The 22,858-nt window shown below is 51.3% G+C and overlaps 1 protein-coding gene across 6 annotated transcripts in view; it reads left to right on the top strand.

The window, feature by feature from the left end:
• Ptch1 (patched 1) overlaps positions 1-22,858 on the top strand; it is a 67,647-nt gene that overhangs the window by 5,750 nt on the left and 39,039 nt on the right. The window contains exons 2-4 of one of the 6 annotated variants that reach the window (XM_047526185.1): positions 1,906-2,920; positions 4,638-4,830; positions 22,477-22,666. In XM_047526185.1, the coding sequence (XP_047382141.1) occupies positions 2,729-2,920; positions 4,638-4,830; positions 22,477-22,666 (575 nt within the window). In that variant the 5' untranslated portion in view covers positions 1,906-2,728. Of the gene's footprint in view, positions 1-1,846; positions 2,921-3,711; positions 3,938-4,262; positions 4,402-4,637; positions 4,831-22,476; positions 22,667-22,858 lie in introns of those variants that run through there. The other 5 variants (XM_047526187.1, XM_047526184.1, XM_047526188.1 and 2 more) reach the window with 5 other exon arrangements.

Below are 22,858 nucleotides of genomic sequence, written 5' to 3'. Positions count from 1 at the left end.
GGAATGTACTACGGCGCGTCCGGCACGTCCGTCTGCGCCGGCGGGGCGCGCGCCTCGCTCGGGCTCCCGGAGGCCGCGCGGAAAACTAGGAGGCCGCCCGCCGCAGGCCCAGCGCACCGACCTTCCTACCTGCTCGGCCTGGGCCGCGCGGGCGCAGCGAGTCCTGGAGCCCAGCGCGCGCATGCGGACGCACCCGGACACGAGCGCGCGCACGGGCAGCTTGGCCCTGGGTCACGTGGTCTCCCGGGCTCCGCCTTCTCCCCCGCTCCTCCCCCTTTCCCTCCATCTGGGTTTCTTTCTTTCCTTTCTTTCTTCTTTTTTTTTCAATGAACACAGACCGTGTGCATCTTAAAGCCACACTGCCCCATTTCACGGCTCCAGGCGGCTTCTCGCTACCGCGGGTCCCTCTACAGTTCAACTCCGTAAAGGAAAATAAAGAAAAAATAAATACTAAAATGAGACAGAATCGTGGGTTTGTGGTTCTGGTGCCTACTTCAGGGAGGAACTTAATTTGAAAACGTAAGAAAAACACATTCCACTCTTAAAAAAATTTTTTTTTCCTCCCTGAAATAAAGAACGTAGCTGTGTAGACAGTTTAATTTTCTCTGACCCCAGGAACCAATCCGAGAGGCCGCGCGTGTTTTTTTCCTCAATAGAAAACGAGTCCCGGGGATGTCTTGGTGACACTAGACGCGGTTTCGGGACTAATTCTTGCTATCCGCGCACAATTTGTTTCGAATGAATCTAACATCAAAGCCTTTATTCTCCCCTACGTCATGCTACTATTAAATATAACAGGATGCACACCGATTTTTGTAAAAAAAAAAATCTTAAAACTTTTTATAAGGACGCGGTTAATATAATGGGCTCATACAAACCCAAAATAATCAGGAGTTTTTTTTTTTTTTTAATTTCTCAAGGAAACATTCCATTTATCTGGCTTGTTAAAAGGATTCTGTTGTTTCTTTCACTAATGTCACATTAAAGATTCAAATTAAAACTTCTGCTTCCACGAGACTTTCAGTGTCTGGATTCCACGTTTCTAGAACACTGACTCCTTCAAGCCAGCACTGTGTTGCCGTGGGGTCTTTCTGGGGGGAAGGGGGGCGAGACGGATTTTTTTAAAGGGTGGCTTTTCTCAACGTTCTTACTTTCCTCTTTAACTTTCCATTTTGTTTATCTTAATGCGAGGCGTTGTTCCCTGCGAGAGCCTAAGTCTTGCCTTTAGTTATAAAAGAAAAGAGGAGGGAAAAAAAAAAAAAATCTGGCACACACTGGCGCACTATCCACCACCCTGTCATTATTGGTGCAGGCCTGGGAATTCAAGCCGGACCTCCCAGTATTTTCTACAGCTTGAGGCCAAGGTGCCTCTGAAAGGGTTTTCTTTGAGGAATTTCAGAAATTGTTTAAGCGCTTAAAAAAATATTACATATCCCCCCGTGTCTATCGCGAGGCAAATGCTCGTGTGTGTGCGCGCGCGCGTGTGTGTGCGCGCAAAAGGCGACTCACAAAAAGAAGACACTGTTGAAAAGAAAAGGAATAAGAAAGAAAGGAGGGGGGAGCATTCCTTAATGGAAGTATTGCATGCGAGAAGGTTGGCGCTCTCGGAGGCTCCCCCCGAAGCCGGGGATGCACACACTGGGGTTGCCTACCTGGGTGGTCTCTCTACTTTGGTGAGCTGTTGCTAAGCAGCTAATAATAGTCATGTTTGCTGAGTAATTTCTGCCCTCCGCGAGCCAATCGCGTCGCAGAAACCCAAGCCATCTGACAGCCCCGGGGGCGGGAGCTCCAGCCTTTTTCTCTTTCGCTCGCTCTCTCCCCCTCCACCCCCTCCCCTCCTCCTCCTCTTTCTCCAAATGGAGAGAGTTCTTTTTTTTCTTCTTCCATCTCATCTATTGAATCAAGGAGCTGCTGCGGCCGCTGCCCGCTGCACACACACAGAGCGGAGTCCCCAGGTCCCGGGAGTGAGAGAGGCGCGCTGCGCGGGGGCAGAATGGTCCAGCGGGTCGGCGTGGAGCACCAGAAAGCAAAGTCCGGGACCGAGCAGCCACCGCGAACCCAGCAGCCAAAGCCCGAGCAGCAGCTTCAGGAGCCGCCACCGCCAGCAGCAGCAGCCACGGGAGCAGCGGCAGCGGCGGCTGCCCGGGCCCGGCAGCGCTGAGACCCGCCGGGCACCCTCCGACCCCGCGGCGGCGGCGGCTCTGCGCTTGCCCTCCGCGGCTGCTCGGGCGACTCGCGAGGCGCCGAGGGAGCCAGCGCGGCCGGCGGGAGCGGCAGGGATTTACTGGCGCTTTCTGCACTGAAGGGGTCGCGGCGCCGGGCGGGGGGCGGGTAGGGGGAGTCGGGGACCGCGAAGAGCGCCTTGGAAGCGCCCGAAGGACAGGCTCGCTCCGCGCGCCGGCTCTCGCCCTCCCGCGAACTGGATGTGGGCAGCGGCGGCCGCAGAGACCTCGGGACCCCCGCGCAATGTGGCAATGGAAGGCGCAGGGTCTGACTCCCCGGCAGCGGCCGCGGCCGCAGCGCCAGCAGCGCCCGCCGTGTGAGCAGGAGCAGCGGCAGCAGCAGCAGCAGGTCTGTCAACCGGAGCCCGAGCCCGAGCAGCCGGCGGCCAGCAGCGTCCTCGCGAGCCGAGCGCCCAAGCGCGCCGGGACTCCGCAGCGGCGGCAGCAGCAGCGCGCCGGGCCGCCCGGGAAGCCTCGGTCCCCGTGGCGGCGGCGGCAACGGCAACATGGCCTCGGCTGGTAACACCGCCGAGCCCCAGGACGGCGGCGGCGGCTGCAGCGGGGCCCTGGGCCGGACGGCCGGCGGCGGGAGGCGCAGACGGACCGGGGGGCTGCGCCGCGCGGCCGCGCCGGACCGGGACTATCTGCACCGGCCCAGCTACTGCGACGCCGCCTTCGCTCTGGAGCAGATTTCCAAGGTGCATTTCAGACTCTTTCCTCTCTTCTCCTCCCACTCTTTCCTCCCTCCTCTTCCTCTTTGGGATCGCCCCGCCACTCACTCACACACACACTCTATCTCTCTCTCTCTCTCTCTCTCTCTCTCTCTCTCTCTCTCTCACACACACACACACACACACACACACACACTCACACATACACACACCCCTCCAGGAAAAGCAGCAGACAAGTGGGGATTGAAAAATTCAAACCCTCCCTCCGGTCCTGGGAGGAAAGGGCTGTCTGAGGTCCGCAGGGGGTGGAGGTGTGTGTGTGTGTGTGTGTGTGTGTGTGTGTGTGTACGCCCTCCCTGGCGTGCCTTTTCCGGAGCATTGGAAAGCTGTCCAGTGGCCCACCTCGAGGGCGCCCGCGGCACTGCCCTGCCCCGTGCCCCTTGCCCAGGAGCTCCCTCCTTCTGCACCCCTGCCCCTATTTGCAGCCCAAAACCCTGTAACGCTGCCACATTTCTTAACATCTTGGAGGGGGAGGCGGAGTAGAGAGAGGCGGGGAGAGGAAGGGGGGAGGGAGCCGAAATAAAGGTGGTTTCCTTTTTTGGCAGCCGGTTTTACTTTTGTTGAGCATGAAATCTCTGCTCCCTTAAAAATTATCCTCGGAAGAGGACATCCCCCCTCTTCTTTCCCATTTTTTGAGCCGCTTCTCCTCAGAACCTGACGGGGAGAGGGAAAGTTGTAAACAAATTGCCACCTTAAATCCGCGGTGCGGGTCTGCAAAGCGGTCGGGTTCATTGTGTTTACGAGGCTCGCTGAAATGTGTGGAATCCGGGGAAGGCGAGCACCCAGACGGGGGCCCGCCGGGGCCGCGGCCAGCACCGGGGCAGCGCCGCCGCCGGGAGCAGCCTGTGCCCAGCCAGGACCCCCGCCTGCGCCGACCTGGGCCCTTGCCCCGTGCACTCGGCTGTATTTTAACGTTTACCCCGAAGGGAAGGGAGAGGAGGGAAAGATCCATGTGGCTGCCCTCTTCCGATCACAAATATTGTCGTAAGTTGCAGATGGCTGCCCCACTTCCTAATTCGGCTCACACGGCGTCTTCCAAAGCTGTGGAAGCGGTGGGAGTGAGCGCCCGCGGCCGCGCTCACCACGTGGATGCCCACTTAATACCACTCCAGACGGGGGTCCAGATGGGGGGACTCGCAATATATTGTTCCGAAAGAGCGTTCGACCCCTGCACGGGTACTCACCGGGGCACCCCGAGGGGTGATGGGTGGTGCAGGATTTATGGGAAAGGGGGACGTGTTGTGCTGGTTAAGTGCTGGGCTCAGTCGCTGGGATTACGCAGCCCCTCCCTTCCCGGGTCCGGGGTGAATATCTATCGCCTGTGTCGAGTGGTTCGTCTCGTTGCTTTGGCCTGCCGTTCTGTGTCGCCGTCCCTATCCCCAGCGCCCCAAGTCACACTCCAGGAAGCTGTGCAGGCCACGCGTGGGGGAGCCCCTGCAGTCCCCAAGGTGCATCTCCCACACTGCAGCCTGACTTTGATTTATGAACCCCCCCCACCCCAATACACACGCCTCTCGCGCTGCCTCGAGCCTGGGTTCCAGCCCAGAGGGCGAGTCCCTGCGCTGCGGCTACCCGGGCCCCCCACTGCTGTCCGGGGATCCCGGGGCGGGTGCGCGCGAGCGGGCGTGGGCGCGCGGACCGCGACTCCCCCGGCGTTCACTCCTCCCTTCTGCTTCATCCCCAGGGGAAGGCTACTGGCCGGAAAGCGCCGCTGTGGCTGAGAGCGAAGTTTCAGAGACTCTTATTTAAACTGGGTTGTTACATTCAAAAAAACTGCGGCAAGTTCTTGGTTGTGGGCCTCCTCATATTCGGGGCCTTCGCAGTGGGATTAAAGGCAGCTAATCTCGAGACCAACGTGGAGGAGCTGTGGGTGGAAGGTAAGCGACCAGCGCCCGGCGCTGCGCCCGCCCGTCCCTCCCCGGGCCCCGTCCCTTCCCTCCCTTCCCACTGATGAAGATATTTGCCAGCACACACCTAGAGCCTCGCTGTGGCCGGCGAAACCCCCTGCCCGCACCAGGGGGAATTGTTTATTGTTTGGGCGCCTGGCCGGGAGCCAGGCCCGCCCGACAAAGGCCGCGCTGTAATCTACTCGGGGCGCTGCGCTTTGCTAGGTGTTGTGGGAGAGAGTGGCGAGGGCGGGCCGGCGGGGGCGCGGGCCCCTCCGCGGGGCGGACCACTCGGCACGGCCGGGGGTCCTGGGCTCGCCACCGCCGCCGCCCGCCGGGGCCTCGCCCCGAGACGCGGCCCGGGGAAGGCCTCCGCGGCCCCGGCTCCCCCGCTCGGCTTCCTTCCCTCCCCCGCCCCCACCCACCGCGTCCAAAGAGAAAGGCGCGGGGGTGGAGAGAGAGGCCACCCCTCCGGCTGCTGGGAGTGTGCGCGCCCCCGGCGGCCGCGGCCGCCGCGCTGGGGAGGGCGGGGGGCGGGCGCAGCGCGGGCCTGCGGAGGCGGCGGCGTGTGTGGTCCTGTTTTTGGACAGCTTTCAACTCTGGGGGAAAAAAACATTTGTCTCAAGGTACAAAAAAAAAGGGGGGTGGGGGGAAGGAGCTGAAAAAAAATAGTAAAGCACAGACTGGAACGCATGTTTGCAAAGTAGATTAATGTTTCCTCGCGGGTGGGGGCTTTTTAAATGGAATTATTCTGCGCGAAGGCTGCTTTTTGCAGGCAGAAAAAAGAAATGTGTTTTAAGAACGCTGGCTGGAAGGGAGGGTCCCGGGAGCTCTCCCAGGGGTTCTGCCAGGCTTTTGTGCATGCATGTTCCTCAATTTGAGGTTCTTGACGCCGGCCTTAGAAAAGGAATTGTAAATTTAAAATCCATACCACCCCCCCCCCCAACCCCAGGCGGAAATGGTTACATTCTTTTGGTGGTAGGGAGTTTCTTTTTCTTTGTAAAATATTTTTTCCTTATTTTTCTTTTCTTTCTTTCTTTTTCTCTTTTTCTTTTTATTTATTTTTTTCCTCTCTTTTCATGTTGGTTCTCAATTATCTTTTTGAAAAGAAAAGAATCATACTGCCTGGAAACATTTTAACCCCTTAAACATTGCTCGGGCTCTCTCTTCCAAGTGGGTAGGAGTGGAGGATTGAAGTAGTTGCGCAGATACTTCAGAACAAAAATACCTGGGGCACGACTAGTCAAAGTCAAGACTTGGAAGAGAAGAGTTACTATGCATAAATTGCTTCAGTGATCCCTTTCTGGATAGTGTTGGAGACTAATTTCAGAGAATATTTTAATCTTGCGACTTTTTGCAAGCCTATGGTGGAGTATTTAGTTAAGAACTGACAATTAATAATTCAAATAATTAAGATCAGAAAACATTCCTGCCTTAAGTAGCTTGGTCATTAATACAAGTGTACTTTGGATTGAATCCATTGGGTCATTTCCCTCAGTTTGGTGCTTGTCATAGGTAGATGAAAGAACGGTTTCAGTGAGCACTTATTATGTCCCTAGCAAGGAGTTTACTGAGTGTACTTGCACTGAGTTTGGGTTCATAGATGAAATGGGTCATAAAAGTTAAGTGGAGATAAGAAGCTCCTATGGAGGTGAGGAAGGGTACCTGGATAGAGAGGGGAAGGAGGGGGTTCTAGCACAGAGCACACCACCCTCAGCAGGGGCCTGGAAGAAGGACCTAGCATTGGCTCCCTCAGCGTCAGGAGGACTTGGGTGCCAACCCTGAATGTAGTAGAGCATCCAGCACAGTGACTCCTGAGGTGGGGCTGTAATGGGGAAGGCCTGTGATTGGCTGGCCTCAGAAAGCTGTCATAGGCTCATGCCTGTGTTTATTTTGCACCTTTTGGACTAACCTACTTGTTGCCAGTTGACCACGATGACGAAAATTGGTTTTGTGTTGTTTAAGCAATTGTTTTCAACAGGCCTTTAATAAATTATGTGATTATGTGAAATTATGTGATTTTCTTAACATAGTATTATTTGTAGAGAGAACTGTTTCTTGGTCATCCAGCTCACTTCAAGGCCACAGGGGGGGACAGTCTTGGATGGGGGTTCCAACTGGTATAGTAGGTAGCCACTAGAGACACAGTCTGCTTTTTTTTTCCTTTTTGTTTTGTTTGTTGTGTGGGGCCTTGGGCATGCAAGGCAATTGCTCTACATTGAGCTTTAGCCCCAGCCTCTGAGCACTTATCCTCCCCCCGCCCCTGCATTGATAACTTCAGCATGGCTCCTTGGTTCTTGGGCCAAATATTTGAAACTCATTTATTGAGCAACTGCCACATTCTGGGAATTCATTGTATGTTTCCCATGCCTTACAGTTGAATAAAGTAGCTATTATTTATCTCTTTTTATCATATAGTGTATGTGTTTTATTTCTAACAGTTATCGCCCTATCTTAAAAGTGAAAAACTATGGTTTACCTACACGTTTCTGTCCACTTGACCTACTAATGACTGAAGTCACTTAATCCCCTACTGCCTTGGCCTTGATCTGTCATCCATCCGTCCATCCATTCATGCATGTGTGCATTCCATGCTAGATTCTGCCCCTGTAGAAGAAGCAAGTTTCATAAATGCAGGTGAACTCAGCCGGAGGACTGCCACGCTGATCCACAGGGTTCATTTCTATTTAAAGTAGATGTAACTGTAGAAGATCTTGAGATCGAATGAGCTGGGGGTCGTGTCAGCACTTGGTAGAATAGTTTGAGCATTTGCTCTCAGGAGTGAGAATTTCCTGCTGCCCTAGATGTCAGTGGAGGTCAGTGAATTAAATTAAGTGCCATCCCCAAATTTGGGTCCACTTGGGTCTCAGTCTTTTGGATAAACTTTATCACTATCAGCAAAGATGTCTTCACATGGTGCTTTCTTAGTTAAAACAGGAAAAGTTCTGGGCACGAGATTTTTTCATGAACTAGGTATTTGCTCCACATATAAACCAGATGAATATTTGGTTGTGTATTTCCCTGGTTAAAAGCAACCAAAGAGAAGAAAGGGTAAGATTTAAAGGGAAGAGGGATACTGAGGGACAGTTTGGGAAAAAATGATTACTTTTCCTGTGATCAAAGAAATGGCACATACATGACATCCAATTGTCTTTGTGTGTATGTGTGTGTGTGCACACATGGGCTCAATGCTGCATTCTCTTGTCTGCCCAAATATATTTTTAAAACAGCCGAGTTCAGGGACCCAGTTGATAGCCATGTCTTTGATTTGAGTTTTCATGCTTTAACATGCTGAGGAAGATAAGGATAGTTTGAGTGCATTAGCCACAATGTGCAGACCAATATATACCCACACATGTGCACACACACATGCAATGGGTGATAAGAACTTTCAGGTTCTGTTAAGATATTCATGTAATGATTGCCTTTTAAGAAACTGTCAGTTATATGTCAGGTGCCAGCTTGGGTCTTGGGGTTATATTATTTGCAAGTCATTCGTGTTAAATCCAGCTCACCTGTGAGTGGAATAATGGTAAGTAGAATTGGTGCAAGGATGTAGTGGACATCTGCCCTTAAGAAAACACGACAATGGCAGCAAGGTGGGAAAGAGATGAACCGACATTTAAAACTAGAAACACTCTGCACATGTTTGCTGTGCCTTCTCTGCACCAGGCCCTACCCAGTCCAGAGGAAGCTTGGTGAGAAGCCACAGACCCTGCCTCAGGGACCTCCACCCAGCAGGCCCACAGGCTCATCCTGGGCAGTTGACCTGCAGGGCTGTGTTGCCACCATGGCAGAGCAGACAGGGACGCCTTCACGCCTTCTCGCCTTCTCGGATGACCCTAGGGAGGAAGTAGGGGACTGGAGGGTGGGGTGAGGTGAGTGGGGGATATCCCTACAGAGGGAACATCAGGGACAGTGCTCAGAGGATAGGGGTGTGGCCTCCACACCTCAGGCCCTTTGCTGGGGTCCCTGAGCTGCAGGTGGGAGCTTGGAGGCTTGGAAGGGTCTGCAGGGCCCTCCCACAGGAGGTGTGGCTGGGAGCTGCAGCTCTGCCTGCTGGCCGTGGTGGCTTGTCCCTTGGTGTGTGCCAGCATATTTGGCCTCTGGTGTCTTCCCTGGACACAGATGGCAGCGGGTGTATTTCCATCTTGCCCTTTTCTCTGCTGGCATTTCCTTTTGTTTAGCGGTTTTATCCTCCTAGTCCCCCTTAATATCTATTTCCCTTCATATTGACCCCCCCACACCAGCCTCCCTCTGTCCGTGTCTGTGGTTGAGAATCTCTGGTGACAGAAAGAACATTCATTTATCTCTTGGAGCTTTGAGTTCTTTCCGAAAGCTTGCCCAACCCAGGCCTCCTTGTCTGCAGAGGGTACCCACTTGACGGGTCTCCATATTGCCGTGGTGTCTGCTGTTAGTGGCTGGAGGCCAGCATTGAGGGAGGGTGAGGAGAGTTGTAATGTTGTTTAAAAAAACAAAAATAGTTTTTTTTTTTAACTGGAGATTAAACCCAGGGCCTTGGAAATTCGAGGCAAACGCTTTGCTACTGAGCTCCATCCCAGCCTCTTGGGAGATTTTTTTCAATGAAAAAATACATGTCGATGTCTGTAGGTGCTCCCAAATTTGTACCTTGATGGCACTGTGCCTCTGTGCTCTTGAAATCAAGTTGGGTGCTTGGCTATGGAAGACCCTTGAGATCCTCCTCCCTTCTCTGCTGTGAGGGGCTGTCCTTGCCTCTAGGATGGTCAGCAGTATCCCTGGCCTTCACCCTCTGGATGCCAGTAGCACCCTCCTGCCATATCAAGTAAAATGTTCCCCTTGGTTGCCAGAAATCCTGGGGAAGTGGGGGAGGGGTGTACAGAATCACCCCAATTGAGAAGCAGTGGTTTAGATGAGAAGTCATTCCAAGTAAAAGATCCATGTTGTGCAAGTGGAAAACAGGGTAGCCCGAGGGCTGCAACTGCGTGGTGGTAAAGGCAAGGGCTTGTGGTCTGGAGAAACCCTCCATGCCATCCCTCCTCTTACCTTGATGACTCCTGCCAGGTCATACTACGGTACTACGAATTTAAGTTTTTACTTTTTCTTTACTTAGAATGACATTCCGTATAAAATTTTTAACTGCTATGAGGAAAGGAAAAAAGGCCATGGGAAAAAGAACACTTGGTCCTTGAGCGCTTGCTGTGGGGTGTGTGGCCACTTTTGTGTGAAGACCTTGTTGCACTTAGTCCCAGCAGGCTGGAGGCCTTTAGCACCAAGCGGACTTCCTAGAAAGTGTCCGTAGAGCTTCCCCAAGTGGGAGCCATGGTTAGCTCTGGTCTCTCTCTTGCACCCTGGCAGTGCCTTCCGGAGCAGGACCAAGGCAGGCGAGGGGCTGATAGCAGAGAGGGACTCCACCAGAGGGGCAGAAGGGCCCTGTCTCTGCCGCCCCTCCATGGTTACCCCCCATTTCCACTCAGTGGACTGTCTGTCTGAGGACATTTCACAGGCACAGAAAGACAGTGAAATGCAGCTTTCTTGTGTTCCCTGGACCCCTGCACATTATTTTTTTTTTAAATGAAGACTATTTAGATAGGTGTTTATTAGATTCAAGCAGCAGCTGCACACCAGAGGTAGAAGCAGGTGTGCCATTCCTTTCATATTTAGAGTCGAAGCTTGAAAACCCAAAATCATTAACTTTAAAAATATCAAATAGCAGATGCATAACCTGAGCCTGAGGTGCCTCCCACCCGGGTGGCTGACCAGCCCCTGGGAAGCCCCTCTATCTCCCTGCTACCTGCGTTGACCCTCCCGGAAGTCGAGAGGCCAGGTTGGGCCCCGGGGTGTCTCAGATACACATAATGCCGCTTGGAAGTTCCAGCAGATGACAGCTTCCAGATGTACGAGCCGCCGCCCGCGTGTGGAGATCTGCGCCGCAGCTGATGCCGGATTACTGCCGGCTGGCCGGCCGGAGCTGTCTGGTCTGCCCAGGGCCTGTTTATGTTTCATTTGGATTTCTCCCTCAAAGCTGACCTGCCCGTGACCCCCAGAGCCCTGTCCACTCGGGGCGAGCTGGGACTGGTCTGTCCTTGCTGTGCTGCTCATGTTGGGGTTAGGGGGCCACAGTGCTGCAGGGAAAGGGGCTTCTGATGGGGCTGCCCCCCACATGGCCCATGCCCGCTGTGGGCTCAGGTGGAACCCTAAAGAGTGTGCCCATTGGCTCAGGGCATGTGTTCAGCTCTACAAGTTTTGCTGGCTTTTAACACAAATATGGGGAGATTTTATAGTTATTTTAAAGGGAGTCAGATTTAACAGAAGCCATTTTGCAGGATAGTATTTGGGCACTATTTTGATACTCTGGGGGGAGTTAGGACATCCCTAAGGATCAGCACACCTGTGTGCTTTTGTGTCTGTGCCCCTCATCGGCTCCCCAAACCTCTTCTGGTTCCTTCCTTCTTCCTGTTCTTGCTCCCACCCTTACTTCTACCTACCCCTCCACTCCTAAACTGCCCAGGCGTTTCCTCCTGAGAGGATTCTGGACTTACCAGTGTGGAATCTGAAATGGTCTTATGTCTGGTGAGTCACAAACTGACAGGAGGGAATTAGAAAATTTATTTTTTGAAACTGGCTATAGAAGACACTTGATGGAGAACCGCCCTTGTGTCCTTGGGTTTCTTATGTTGGTTTGAGTTGGTTCCAGGACCAGCCCAATGAGTTGGTTCTTTGATGGGTTCCTGTCAGCAGATGTGTGTCTCCTACTGAAGGTGCTTAACAGCTTTGTGGACTTTGGAGATCACTTTAGAATCCATTAAGTTCTTTCAGTGTATACCAAACCACCAGAGGGCATGAGAAATATGTCTTGGTGGCCTGTCCTTACTGTGGCACATGAAATGGGAAAGTGGGTCCTGTGGTGTCCTGAGCTGCTAAGTAGAACAGACCTTGACATCCCTCCCAGGAGCTCTCCTTCAGTCTTACGCTGGATGGTTCCCCTACCAAAACCAGTAGGAATATGGAGTTGGATAGAGATCGAAGAAGATGGATATCCTTATCCAGATTTTGGCCGACTCTGAAGCCTTGGATGTTCAGTCCTCGTGAGAAGTCTTGGTTGACATCCCAGAGAGCAAAGGCTTTGCTGGCGGGGAGGGGGCACTTTGCCTGCTCAGAAGGAGGAAGCTCCTTGGAATCTTCCAGTGGGAACATTCTTTAAAGACACAAAATCAAAGTGTAAACTCTCCCATACCTTGTTCTTTGCCGCCAGTCTCTGACTTTGCGTGCTTTATGATAATACTTCATAGTTTTTTAATTTCTTTTTCTTCCTTTAGTTGGATTTAGGATGTTCCTACCCCTTTACACTGCATTGCCTGATTTTGCCTACGTGTGTACCCTTTAACTAGGTTTGACAGATATGATTAGCCTTCCAAATCAGTAGAATGCTGTCGTTGAGAAACTGCTTAACTCATGGGGAAGTCTTCAGGAATTTTACATGTAAAGAGTTGCATCCTCAACCCCTTCAGGAGAGACATGGCTATTGTGTTTTTTTGGGGGTTTGGAGCATAGTAGAAAATACAGTTGTCATGTGTTCAGGAAACTTTCTGTGGTGGGCAGTCAGGTAGCTGCTAATGAATAACAAGGTTGTTGTGGAGAGATTTACAGTGTGGAGGCAGGACGTTATTTCTGATCCAGAAACCCAGGTGCCAGTTGGCCCGAATAGTCCACACTGCATGTGGGTCCCATAACACCACTGGCCATGAAAGACGGGCCAGAGAGAAGCAAGTCCCCATATCACTGCACAAGCTTTGTTTATTATTATTAGGATAAACAAAAAGAAGGAGTAGATTTACTCAGTTCAGCAACCGAGATAGTTTGCAGTTATTGATATAAACCTAGAGCAGTGAGCAGAAGGAACTGGAAATGGACTTTGTTAAGTCAATGTGCATGATTTTTTTTTTTTTTCTTCTTAAATCATTGCTTAAGGGCTTCTGGCCCCTAGCTCAGGAATCTTGCCCAAAAATGCCAGATGTATTACACAGCGAGTACTGCAATGTAAACACTGCTCCGTGCCACGAGGCAGGGTGGTCCATCTCCTATTTAAGGAGAGTGAGAGATTGAGAGGGGAGGAGCGGGGTGGGCCCTCACTGTGCAGGGAGCCCGCGCAGTAGTGGTCCTGGTGCTTTGGGCTGCACGGTCAAGATTTGGAACTACAAAACCCAGATAAATTAACACTGTGGAATGAATGGCAAAAAACAGTCAGTGGGACTGGAATGCCAAAGAGGGCAAGATGTGGCTTGGATAACGTTGCCTCATTAGGTAGATAACTTTATAAAATGTGGGAGGGGCTAGGGATGTAGTTGAGCGGTAGAGCGCTTGCCTAGCTTCGGTGAGGCCCTGGGTTCGAGCCCCCCAACACACACTGAACAGAACGGGGGTGGGGAGAAAGGTGGTCCTCCTGGCAGCGTCCTCAAACTCTCCTTGGAGTGGGGAGGGGCAGCCCTCCTACAGCATTAGCCTTGTGTTCCTGTGAGCCTCATCCTTGTCATCTGTTCCCCATTCCATTGAAAGGTGAGGGAAGCCAAGCCAGGAGAGGCCCCATTTCCTGCAGGACCCCCTACACGTGAGGGGAAGCCCGTGGGTGGCTTCACCTGTGTGCGAAGCCAAGAGTCATCACAAGGCTGCTCTGGTGTTATGTCGCGCTGGTGGGGGAGCCCACGACAGGGTGCAGAAATCAGTGGCCTTCCCTTTGTTCCTGCTTTCTGGATTTAAGTGAGGATTCTGCTAAAGGCGATCATTTGAAGATGAGACTGCAAGCGGGCACCTGGAGCCACTCTCGGGTCAGATGTGTCACAGGGCCACTGGCAGGGAAAGGGGATGGGAATGCCTGGGCATCATCTGTGCAACCACACAGCCTCACGCTGCCCAAACTCAGGGGCTTTGTAAACTAATATGAACATATTTTGTGAGTTAGGAGGAAATCGGATTTCATTTTGAATTTAAGGCATTATTAAAATAGCTGCACTAATATTGTCCTGATTCAAGAAATTCATTCAGTAGAGTGATCTGGGAAAACTGTTTTTTCCCTTTTTTGAATTCTCCCATCTCCCCCACCCCTGCTCCCTGATTTCCTTTGCTCTTGTAGTGGGAAACCAGAAACCTTCACAAAATAAGACTTACACATCACACACAGCCCTTTTTCAAATAGAGGCTTTCTAAGCAACAAAATAACAAAAAAATTTTTCTTAGCTGCCTAAGAAATTATTTCTTTCCTTTTAGCTGATTGCCCCCCCCAAGAAGTACACACACTGTTGTAATGAGTAAAATTGATAAATATGATACCATTGTTTGAGTCTATGCATGATGGGGGGGAATTGTACATGTTTAATACTTTGCTTAATTGCAAACAAAGCTTGCAATTTAAGAGAATTGGGATTAGGGCTAAATATCTATTAACTGCTCTTTCTAGAGATTTGGGGAATAGGATGACCCTTCTTTTTGCTTTCTTTCTTTTTTTTTTTTTTTTTTTTCTTTTTCTTTCTTTCTTTCTTTTTTTTTTTTTTTTTTTTTTTTTAAATAGGCTACAGTTTCACATGGCTCCCAAAAGAAATCCCTCTCCCTTTTTGTTTCCCACACCAATTGATTTATCATTTTGCTTGCAAGCAGATCCAGAATGTTAGGGCAAGAACACACTCACTTTTTTCTCGTAACTTTTTTGTTGCGGACCGAAACCAGTTGACTTGAATAAATTTTTCTGAGGCCTGAATGTAGCCAGCAACGTGGAAAAATCTTGCCATTCAGGGCCATCTGAATGTACATTTCAGCCACACAGTAAGCTGCATTGGTACGCACTGGACTGCTAAATACAACCATTTTTCGCAGCAGCGAGTTAGACAGGTGATTAGCATAATTAGCACCGAGTAGCTATACATATGGTAATGCTGAGTGTGTAAATGCCAGCTGCGGTGTAAAATTTATGTCAGGGGTCGCCAGGGCTGTGCGAAAGTATTGTGTTCCAGCTGCAGGTCAGGGCCGCCAGAGCTTACCTCCCTTTCTCTTGTGGGTGAATAGTCCAAACAGAAGAGTAGGACAGAAATATAACAGATACGGCTTTGATGGGACAGCCGGTTCTGTGCACCAGGGGCTGCTCTGTAACACACACACTCGCACACACTTGCAGAAATCCCATGACTTTCTCTGCAAATCGTGTTCACTTCGTGCAGGGTCCAAACAAGCGGGGACTGGGGATGGGCCATTTGGGTCAGTAAATGGGCCAAGTGATCCCCTTGGAGGAAAAATTGCAGCCGCTGGAGTTTTACAGGAATGAAAGATCAGTTCTAGTTTGCTCCTCACCCTCTGACCCCCCACACCGTTCCCTCCCCAGCTTTCCTCCTGGTTGGTGCTGCTTTCCTTCACATTGGCCGGTGGGGAGGGCTGCTGGATGCATTAGTGATGAAATTTTGTTTTAGAAAAAAGGAACCATCTCATCTCGATGGCGTGAACCGTGGAACAAAATATGAGGTCTCCTTGGTGGGACTCTTCCTAAACTGCTTGACTGGTTTTGAAAAAGGGCTAGTTTTTCTGTGGACCTCCCCCTCCCCCATGGGCAGCTGTACTTCCTCCCCTTTCCATGTACCCAGTACATTCTTCATAGATTTAAAAAAAAAAAAAAAAAAAAAAAATCACTGAAAGGACAATCCTGAATGGCTCACACACTTTTAAATGCCCAGTGGGGGAATTTATTGCTATGATGAGTTGATACATTTTACACTGAAGCATTTTTCCACGCCCCCTCCTTTTTTTTTTTTTTTTCTTTTTCTTTTGGTGGCGGTAAGCAGTGGTGGTGTTGACAGAATATAGTTCACACCATGCTGACCCCGTGATGAAACTTCCTCACGGCACCAGGGGGTCCTTATGTACTGGCCCCTAATCCAGCTAATCCTGATGGCAACAAAATCATGAAAGTGGCCCCCAGTGACGCGGGACTCCCTGCACAGATGCAGAGGAAGGAACAGCACTGGAGATAAATCAGGCCAGCGTGGGGCTCGGGCGAGGCCAGGAGGCTGCCTGCAAAGGTGGGATCCGCATTGTCTCCTCCCCATGCCTGCGCAACTAGGAGGCCAGCAAAGAGGCCCAGGCTGGAGGACGGCAGGAAGACTGTTCAGAGCTGTGCGGTGCTGTGGGCCCCACAGAAGCGCTGACAAGGGAGCCCAGGTTAATGCAATGCAGCAGCGGAGCAGGCACTCGGTTCTGTTGTACTTGGGTTGCTTTCTGTTTTTATGATTTTTTTTTTTTTTTTTTTTTTTTTTTTTTTTTTAATGAAGACTCCAGGCCTTCGTTAAGAACTTAGAACTTGATCAAAAGATGTTGGCTCGGTTCCTGGTCCCGCTGCCCGGTGACCCGAGCGCGGCACCTCCCTGCAGGTCATACTTCCTGCAGACCGTTGGGCTTGGCCCATAGCATTTTGGCATGCTGGTGTGGTCACGGGGGACCGGAGACAGCTCACAGCTTGGGAAGGGTGCTGTGGGGGCATAGAGGGCACTTCCGGCTGCGTCCAGCAGGAAGTCAGGAGCAGGCTTCTGCTGTCCTTCCGACAGATGCAGGGTCTGCTCTGGAGTTGGTGGCCCTGGGAGCCGCGACAGGCAGCAGGTCTAGCGCGGGCAGAGTGCTGTACTGACCTGATTGCGTCCGACAGGGCGAGCGGGTTGGTCTTAGGGAAAGCCATTCAGAGGGAGCAGCCCAGGCGAGGCTGGTGACAGATGGCACCGCAAGCTGCCGGCCTGTGGGCTGGGGGCAGTGCTCTCCACAGAGCGTGCGCGCCGGAACCCTGCACGCGGCTGCGCGCCACCTGCGCTCCGCCCTCCGCGCTGTCGGGAGAGGTCCCTGGGCACAAGAGTGGCCGCGTCCTGCGCTGTATCTTCGTAAGGCAAATACTCTGGGCTGTGCGATTCCAGCATTTTCCCATGGCAACACCCAAGGGCAGACTCTCACCAGGAGAAAAACCGCCCAGAACCTTTGGGCGCAGTTGGCTCCTCCTCCGAGTGAGGCAAGAGGAGGGGCAGCGCGGCTGGGCGCAGCCGGGGTGTGCCGCCCGTGGCAGAAACTGCACCTTCGCTTTTTAGTTTGGAAGATGAGCCGGTGCCCATCATTTTGCTGTTACTCGCTTTTAGCGGTTTATACCATCGCACCCTCACAGTAACCGACCCCTGAAAGAAGGACCTGACGGCCCAGCGTGGGGTGGGGCGGTCTAGAGGCTGGCTGTTAGATAACTCGCGGAATTAATCAAATGCAAATGCTGCGCTTGCATACACACAGGCCCATTTTCCTAATTGGACTCTGAGTGGGCACTTTTCAGGCTGAAAGGGTCATTTGTTTTGACTGATTGACTTTTTTGAGGCTTTGGGGGGAATTAATATCTTGTACAGATGACTGCCTGTTCCCAGGATGGAGACCATTCATTCGCCTATTCATGCAGCACTTTGAGTGTGTGCCATGCCCCTGGTATGCCTGTGTTCTCTGCACGTACAGAGGTGAGGGGACAGAAGTACCTCCCTTAAGGGACTTGGAATTTCATGGGGTTAAAAAAAAAAAAAAAAAGCCAACTGGTCCCTCTGGTCATCTTTATGTGTAGCACAAGAAGATTGTGCTAAAAGGGGTTTTTTGTTTTGGGGTTTTGTTTTTTTTTTTTTTTTTTTTTTTTTTTTTTTGTGAACACCACTGACAGCCTTCAGCTCTGTGTGAAAGGCCGGGGGACAGCGGGCAGCACTGGGTCTACAGTGCATTGCAGTTGTACTGTCCAGAGGTGTGGGCCTTTTAGCCAGATGGTGTCCCCACCTGTGCTGGCTGTTCTTTGCTTTGCAAAACTATGCTTGGTTGGTTACGTTACTGAGGCTCAACCATTTGGGGACTCAAAAGGCAGCCCTGGAAACCTTGGGTTGGTTTGGGGAGGAGAGAATAAGCAGAGCTTGATCAAGGAGCTCTTTGCAGAAATGGTGCCCTGTACCTGCCTCTTTCAAATTATTGGTGTGAGTTTTGGGAGAACACTTTGCAGAATTTACAGGGGAAGACTATTTGTATGTAGCCCTCATGTCTCAAAAGTCTCTGAGGCAGCATCATTGTCTCGTAAATAAAAATGCCAATTTTTTAATGCATTCTTATGCGTTCTGAAGGTTCTAGGTGTGAGCTTAACATGGTCTACATGAGAATCTCAGTTCTTTTAGACCAGCTCCTCTGCTGGACTTGTTCTCAGATGGTTGCTCAGAAGCCTTGAAGCGGGCAGGGCCGTTTGACTTGGGATGAAAGTATCGTCAGTGCTGCCTCTTACTAGCCAGCGGACCTTGGGCAAGTCACCCAGCTCCTCTGTAAAGTAAGAGCAAGGATAAATGTTTGTCCCCAGGAAGGACCTGGGCAGCTTCACTGCCAGTGTAATGAAGATACACTCACATCATCCTCTGAAGTGGTTTTGGCATTTCTGTCCCCATGTTGCAGAGAATGTTACTGAGGCTTAACCATTTGGGGACTCAAAAGGCGGCCCTGGAAACCAGGGCCCTCTGATCCCCATCCTCTCTGCCTGCCCAGAGCTGCCGCCCCAGGCTCTTGACTTCTAAGTAAATAAGTGAGTTAAGGGACTTGGCAAATGGAAGACACACACCAGTATAAAATGTTATTTTGTGTCTTGTTCAAAGAAGCTGGTTGTTATTTTGTTAGAATTGTTGCTTGCAGGATGAAGAGAGGGGACTAAAGGTTGTGGTGGAGATGTGTTTTGTTTTTGCACTGAGCTTGTTTTTAATTCAGATCTTGCTTTAAATTCACCTTTCTCCTGTCTTTCCTTTTCTTTTTTCACATAGACGCTTTTAACTGTATATGTTCCTTGAAGAAAATTTTTAAAATAGAGATAACCCCTCCCCCAAAAGGAAAGCAGGTGTAAATTACCCATACAACACCTGCCACCCTGCCATCAGGGCTACGAACGTGGTTCTCCAGCCCACAAATCCAACAAATACTGGATTTTATGGTCTGTTCTGTCCTATGGTTATTTTCCTCTGTAGTATTTCATGAACATTTTAGATTATTTTTACAATATATAAGGACTTTGACCTTGCAAATGGAAAAGAAAAAGGAGAAAATCATTTTCTCCCAGGCCATGAGTATAATTTCAGTATCTGGAATGGTTCTGAGGGACAACCTGAGCTCAAAGCTCCACACTGTGGGTGACAAAAGGAGGACAGCGCTGGGCTGTCATTCAGCCACGATTCAGGACAGGCTTTTGCTAGGACTGCTTGCAGAAGTCAGGCAGGTTCGTGAAGTTGCTTTGTCTAGAGGAGTTTGTGTTTCTCGTAGCTTGTTCCACAGCACCTTCGGTGAATACTGACGTAAGACCCTATGAATGTCGCGCAGTTCATGACACAGGTACACCCGAGAAGGAGCTAAGTCTCCCCACGCAGCCGTGAGCGACGTAATCATGGCCCCACCAAGCTCTAGGCACACACGCTCCTTTCTCTCCTCGTAGTAAGCCAAACCTGAGGGCTTTGCCGTTCCTCTGCTGGAACATTTCCACCCCAGCTCTTCGGTCCCCTTGAATGTCACTGCCCTTTGGGTCCTCCCAACCATCCCATTTGAAGTTGCCTTCCCCTTCTCCACCACCCAACCTGGCTCTGCCATCCTGACTTCTTCGTGGCACTTGTCACACTCTAAAATCCCCTTACTGATCCGCCCGTGTGTGGCCTGTTCACGTCACTGGCCAGGGAGTCTCTGGAACAGAGCAGCAGAGCATGGATCTCATCCACCAAACGTTCCCACCACTTGGCACGGGAGGCATCTCCACAGATGCTTGCCAAATGAAGGAATTGCCCTGACGACTGCTGACCACGTCAAATGAATGGCCACTAACAGAAGGGCCATGTTCGGTTAAAAATAAAATGAAATGTTAGGTAAGGAATAGCCACATAGTATATAAAAAGTAATCGACTGTAGTCATAAGTAGGATACAGCACAGGTGGTGGAGAAAATGTGAGCGGTCAGGTCTCACCCCTACTTGCTTGGCCAACCTGTGTTGTTAGTCTTGTCTTGGTTGAAATTTATCATCACCTTGCCAAGATATTTGTATTCATCACTCGAGCAAAGAGATAGAAGAGCAAAAAGATCTCTAATTCCAGAGACATGGCAAATGTACATTTTTATTCAAATCTGTTTGCTTCAATAAACATTGTAAAAACAGAACAGACCCCATGAAGTGGTTTTTGTCTTGTTGTTTTTTTGGTAACAGGGGTTGAAACCAGGGACGCTGTCACAGAGCCACATCCCCACCCCTTTTTATTTTTTATTTTGAGACAGGGTCAATCTGAGTAGCCCAGGCTGGCATAGCACTAGCTCTCCTCCTGCCTCACCCTCCTGAGGAGGTGGGACTACCAGAGTGCGCGACCTGACCTGACTGACCTTCGTTTCATACTATGGGAACGGCATTGTTTCTGAAAACTCCCATGATCAAATCATGGGCCCGTCGTGCATGGGTCTGGAAGGGTGTAGTAAAATCCTCTCTGGGCAGCAGGCCCTTTGGAGTTGGTTTTGTTACTTTGTGTGCACTTATCTCCTGGGTTGTGCCCTGTGGGTTACATAGTTGCAGGCAGCTGCTCTGATAGCCCAGGGGGAGGATCCTGCCCTGCCCAGACTGTCTGCATGGATACTTCCTCCCTGGTCATCACTTAACTGTCTATCCTCAGGGTTCTGGTTTTGAGTCACCTGGAGCTTTGAGTTTCAGTCAAAGTCAAAAGAAGCACAGCGTTTAGTAGAGAGCCAAGGCCCAGGCTGTGCGCATGTTCGAGGAGGCGGGTGGGATTAGAATGAGTCTTGGGCTGGAGGCGTTGGATTGGAGATGCTGAGGCCAGTGAAAGCAAGGGGTGGACGGAGCAGCTCTGCAGCTTTTCAGAGGACACCTCTGGACCACCTCTGGCACGTTAGCCTCAAACAACTTCACCTTCAGAGGATGCGGATCGAGTCGCCTCAGTGCGCTAGCTAGTTGGTTGGAAGTCGTCCGGTATCATGTATTGTGATTCCTGACACACTGAGCCAGACCCTGCCTTCCCCCCCTGGGGAAGACACTGCCAGCAACATTATGCCCAGGAAACGGCTCCTGCTGGGGCTGGAACCCAAGGCCTTGGGCATACTAGGCAAGCGCTCTACCAGGGTGCCACCCCCAGGACTCCAGCGCTTTTAACTGGAAATTGATTGTGAGGCCCTCAGCCACTGCCTCACTGTGGCATTTGTCAAGCACACGGGGGTCTTGATGCTGTTAAGGAACCAGCTGATGCGGACACACGCTCACGCCTCCTCCCAGAGCTCCAGGCGGCCTTGGCGTCTGCGTGAACCTGCACAGAGGGTCCTGCCAGCCCGAAATTCTGCGCTAGTTTTCCTAATGAGGGCATTATTTGCTTTTTAGCCTGCCCCCTTGTTTATAAAATATGCCAAAAGAACTAAACGCCCCGCTGTTCCCAGTACTTATTTACTTGCCCAAACCAAATGTTTATGTCCTTGAATACTAAACTTGAAGAAAAAGGATTCCTCCTCGTGGGAAAGCTAAAATCGCTGAGTTCTTTCTAAACTCTAGCTGGAGGCCTGCTCTTCAGCAAAAAATCAACTTATGGGTGACTTTAGGAACTCTGGGGACCCGCCTCCTTGGCCCTGGAGTGCATGGCCTGGGGAGACACTCGAGGGTCCCCCTTGGTACCATCCCCACAAGGTGCTTTCTGGGGCAGGTGCCACTTTTCTGAAGTTGCCCTGCTTCAAACAACAATTGAATATTAGCCTGGGCCTGAGGATGTAAAAAGGAGGGAGGGACGGGACAAAGCAGTTTGCAGAGTTGGTGTGGATGGTTTGGCCACCTGCACCCAGCTACGACCAACCTGCTGAAGGGCTGGGGTGGGGCTGGGTGGGGCTTCCCAGCCTCTGCAGAGGTGCAGGATCACCTGGGGAGCTTCCTGAACACAGGCCACCCACCCCTGGGTGACTCAGGACCTGCACCTGTGTTTTCTGGATGATTCTGATAGAACCACATTCCAGGGACGGCCCATGATGGCCCAGCTGATACCGCCTGCTCCTCCTCTGTGGGGTTTCCCGTGTGCATCTGACTTGAATCACATTATTTATCTTCTCCTGGCAAGTTGCGTGCCCAACACACACGTGCCACCTTTTCTTGTTTCTTTTTCCACAAGGAGAAACATTTCCTTGTTACCTTTGCCAGATTACTTAGGAGAAGAGTGTAAATTGAAGCCATTTATCTTGAAATGTGCTGCAGGGGCACATTGTTTATACAAGTGAAAGAAATTGTAACAGGGTTATTTGGTCTAGTCTGCAGGAAAAGGTGTCTCGAGTTTTCCTGCCCCTCCCCCTCAGACACATGGCGAGTCCTTGAGAAAGCGCACAAAGCGCGCATCCGGTGGGTCCGCAAGAGTGGCATGCGGGTCAGCGCGGATTTTCATATGTTGGTCACATGCATGGTTAACCTTGCCCTGAATGGGTTGAGTGCTGCTCCTCAAACGGCCCCCGGCGCGGCAGAGCACTCACTGTGTCAGAACCTGCCTCCGTGAGGGAGGCGACGCCTCGGACTTGTGGTGACGTTTTTTATTTTTTTATTTTATTGTTTTGCCGTTCTCACCGAAACCTGCCCGTGTTTGTCAGTTGGTGGGCGAGTGAGTCGTGAGTTAAATTACACTCGCCAGAAGATTGGAGAAGAGGCCATGTTTAACCCCCAGCTCATGATCCAGACCCCAAAAGAAGAAGGTGCTACCGTCCTGACCGCGGAGGCGCTGCTGCAGCACCTGGACTCGGCGCTCCAGGCCAGCCGGGTCCACGTGTACATGTACAACAGGTGAGGCCGGGACAGGCTGCGGCCCAGGTCCCTCCTTGTTAGGTTCCCCGAAGGTGTCCCTGGAGCGCCAGTTCAGCTGGTGTTCTCAGGAAGCTTCTTGTGGTCTGTTTGTCCTGCTGGGGACTGAACCTCTGTCGCTGAGCTCATCTTGGTTTGTTTGTAGAATTTGGTCACAAAGCAAGTACATTATGG

This window comes from Sciurus carolinensis, chromosome 15 (assembly GCF_902686445.1).
Source record: "Sciurus carolinensis chromosome 15, mSciCar1.2, whole genome shotgun sequence".
NCBI classification, from domain to species: domain Eukaryota; kingdom Metazoa; phylum Chordata; class Mammalia; order Rodentia; family Sciuridae; genus Sciurus; species Sciurus carolinensis.
This window is presented reverse-complemented; position numbering and strand designations above follow the sequence as displayed.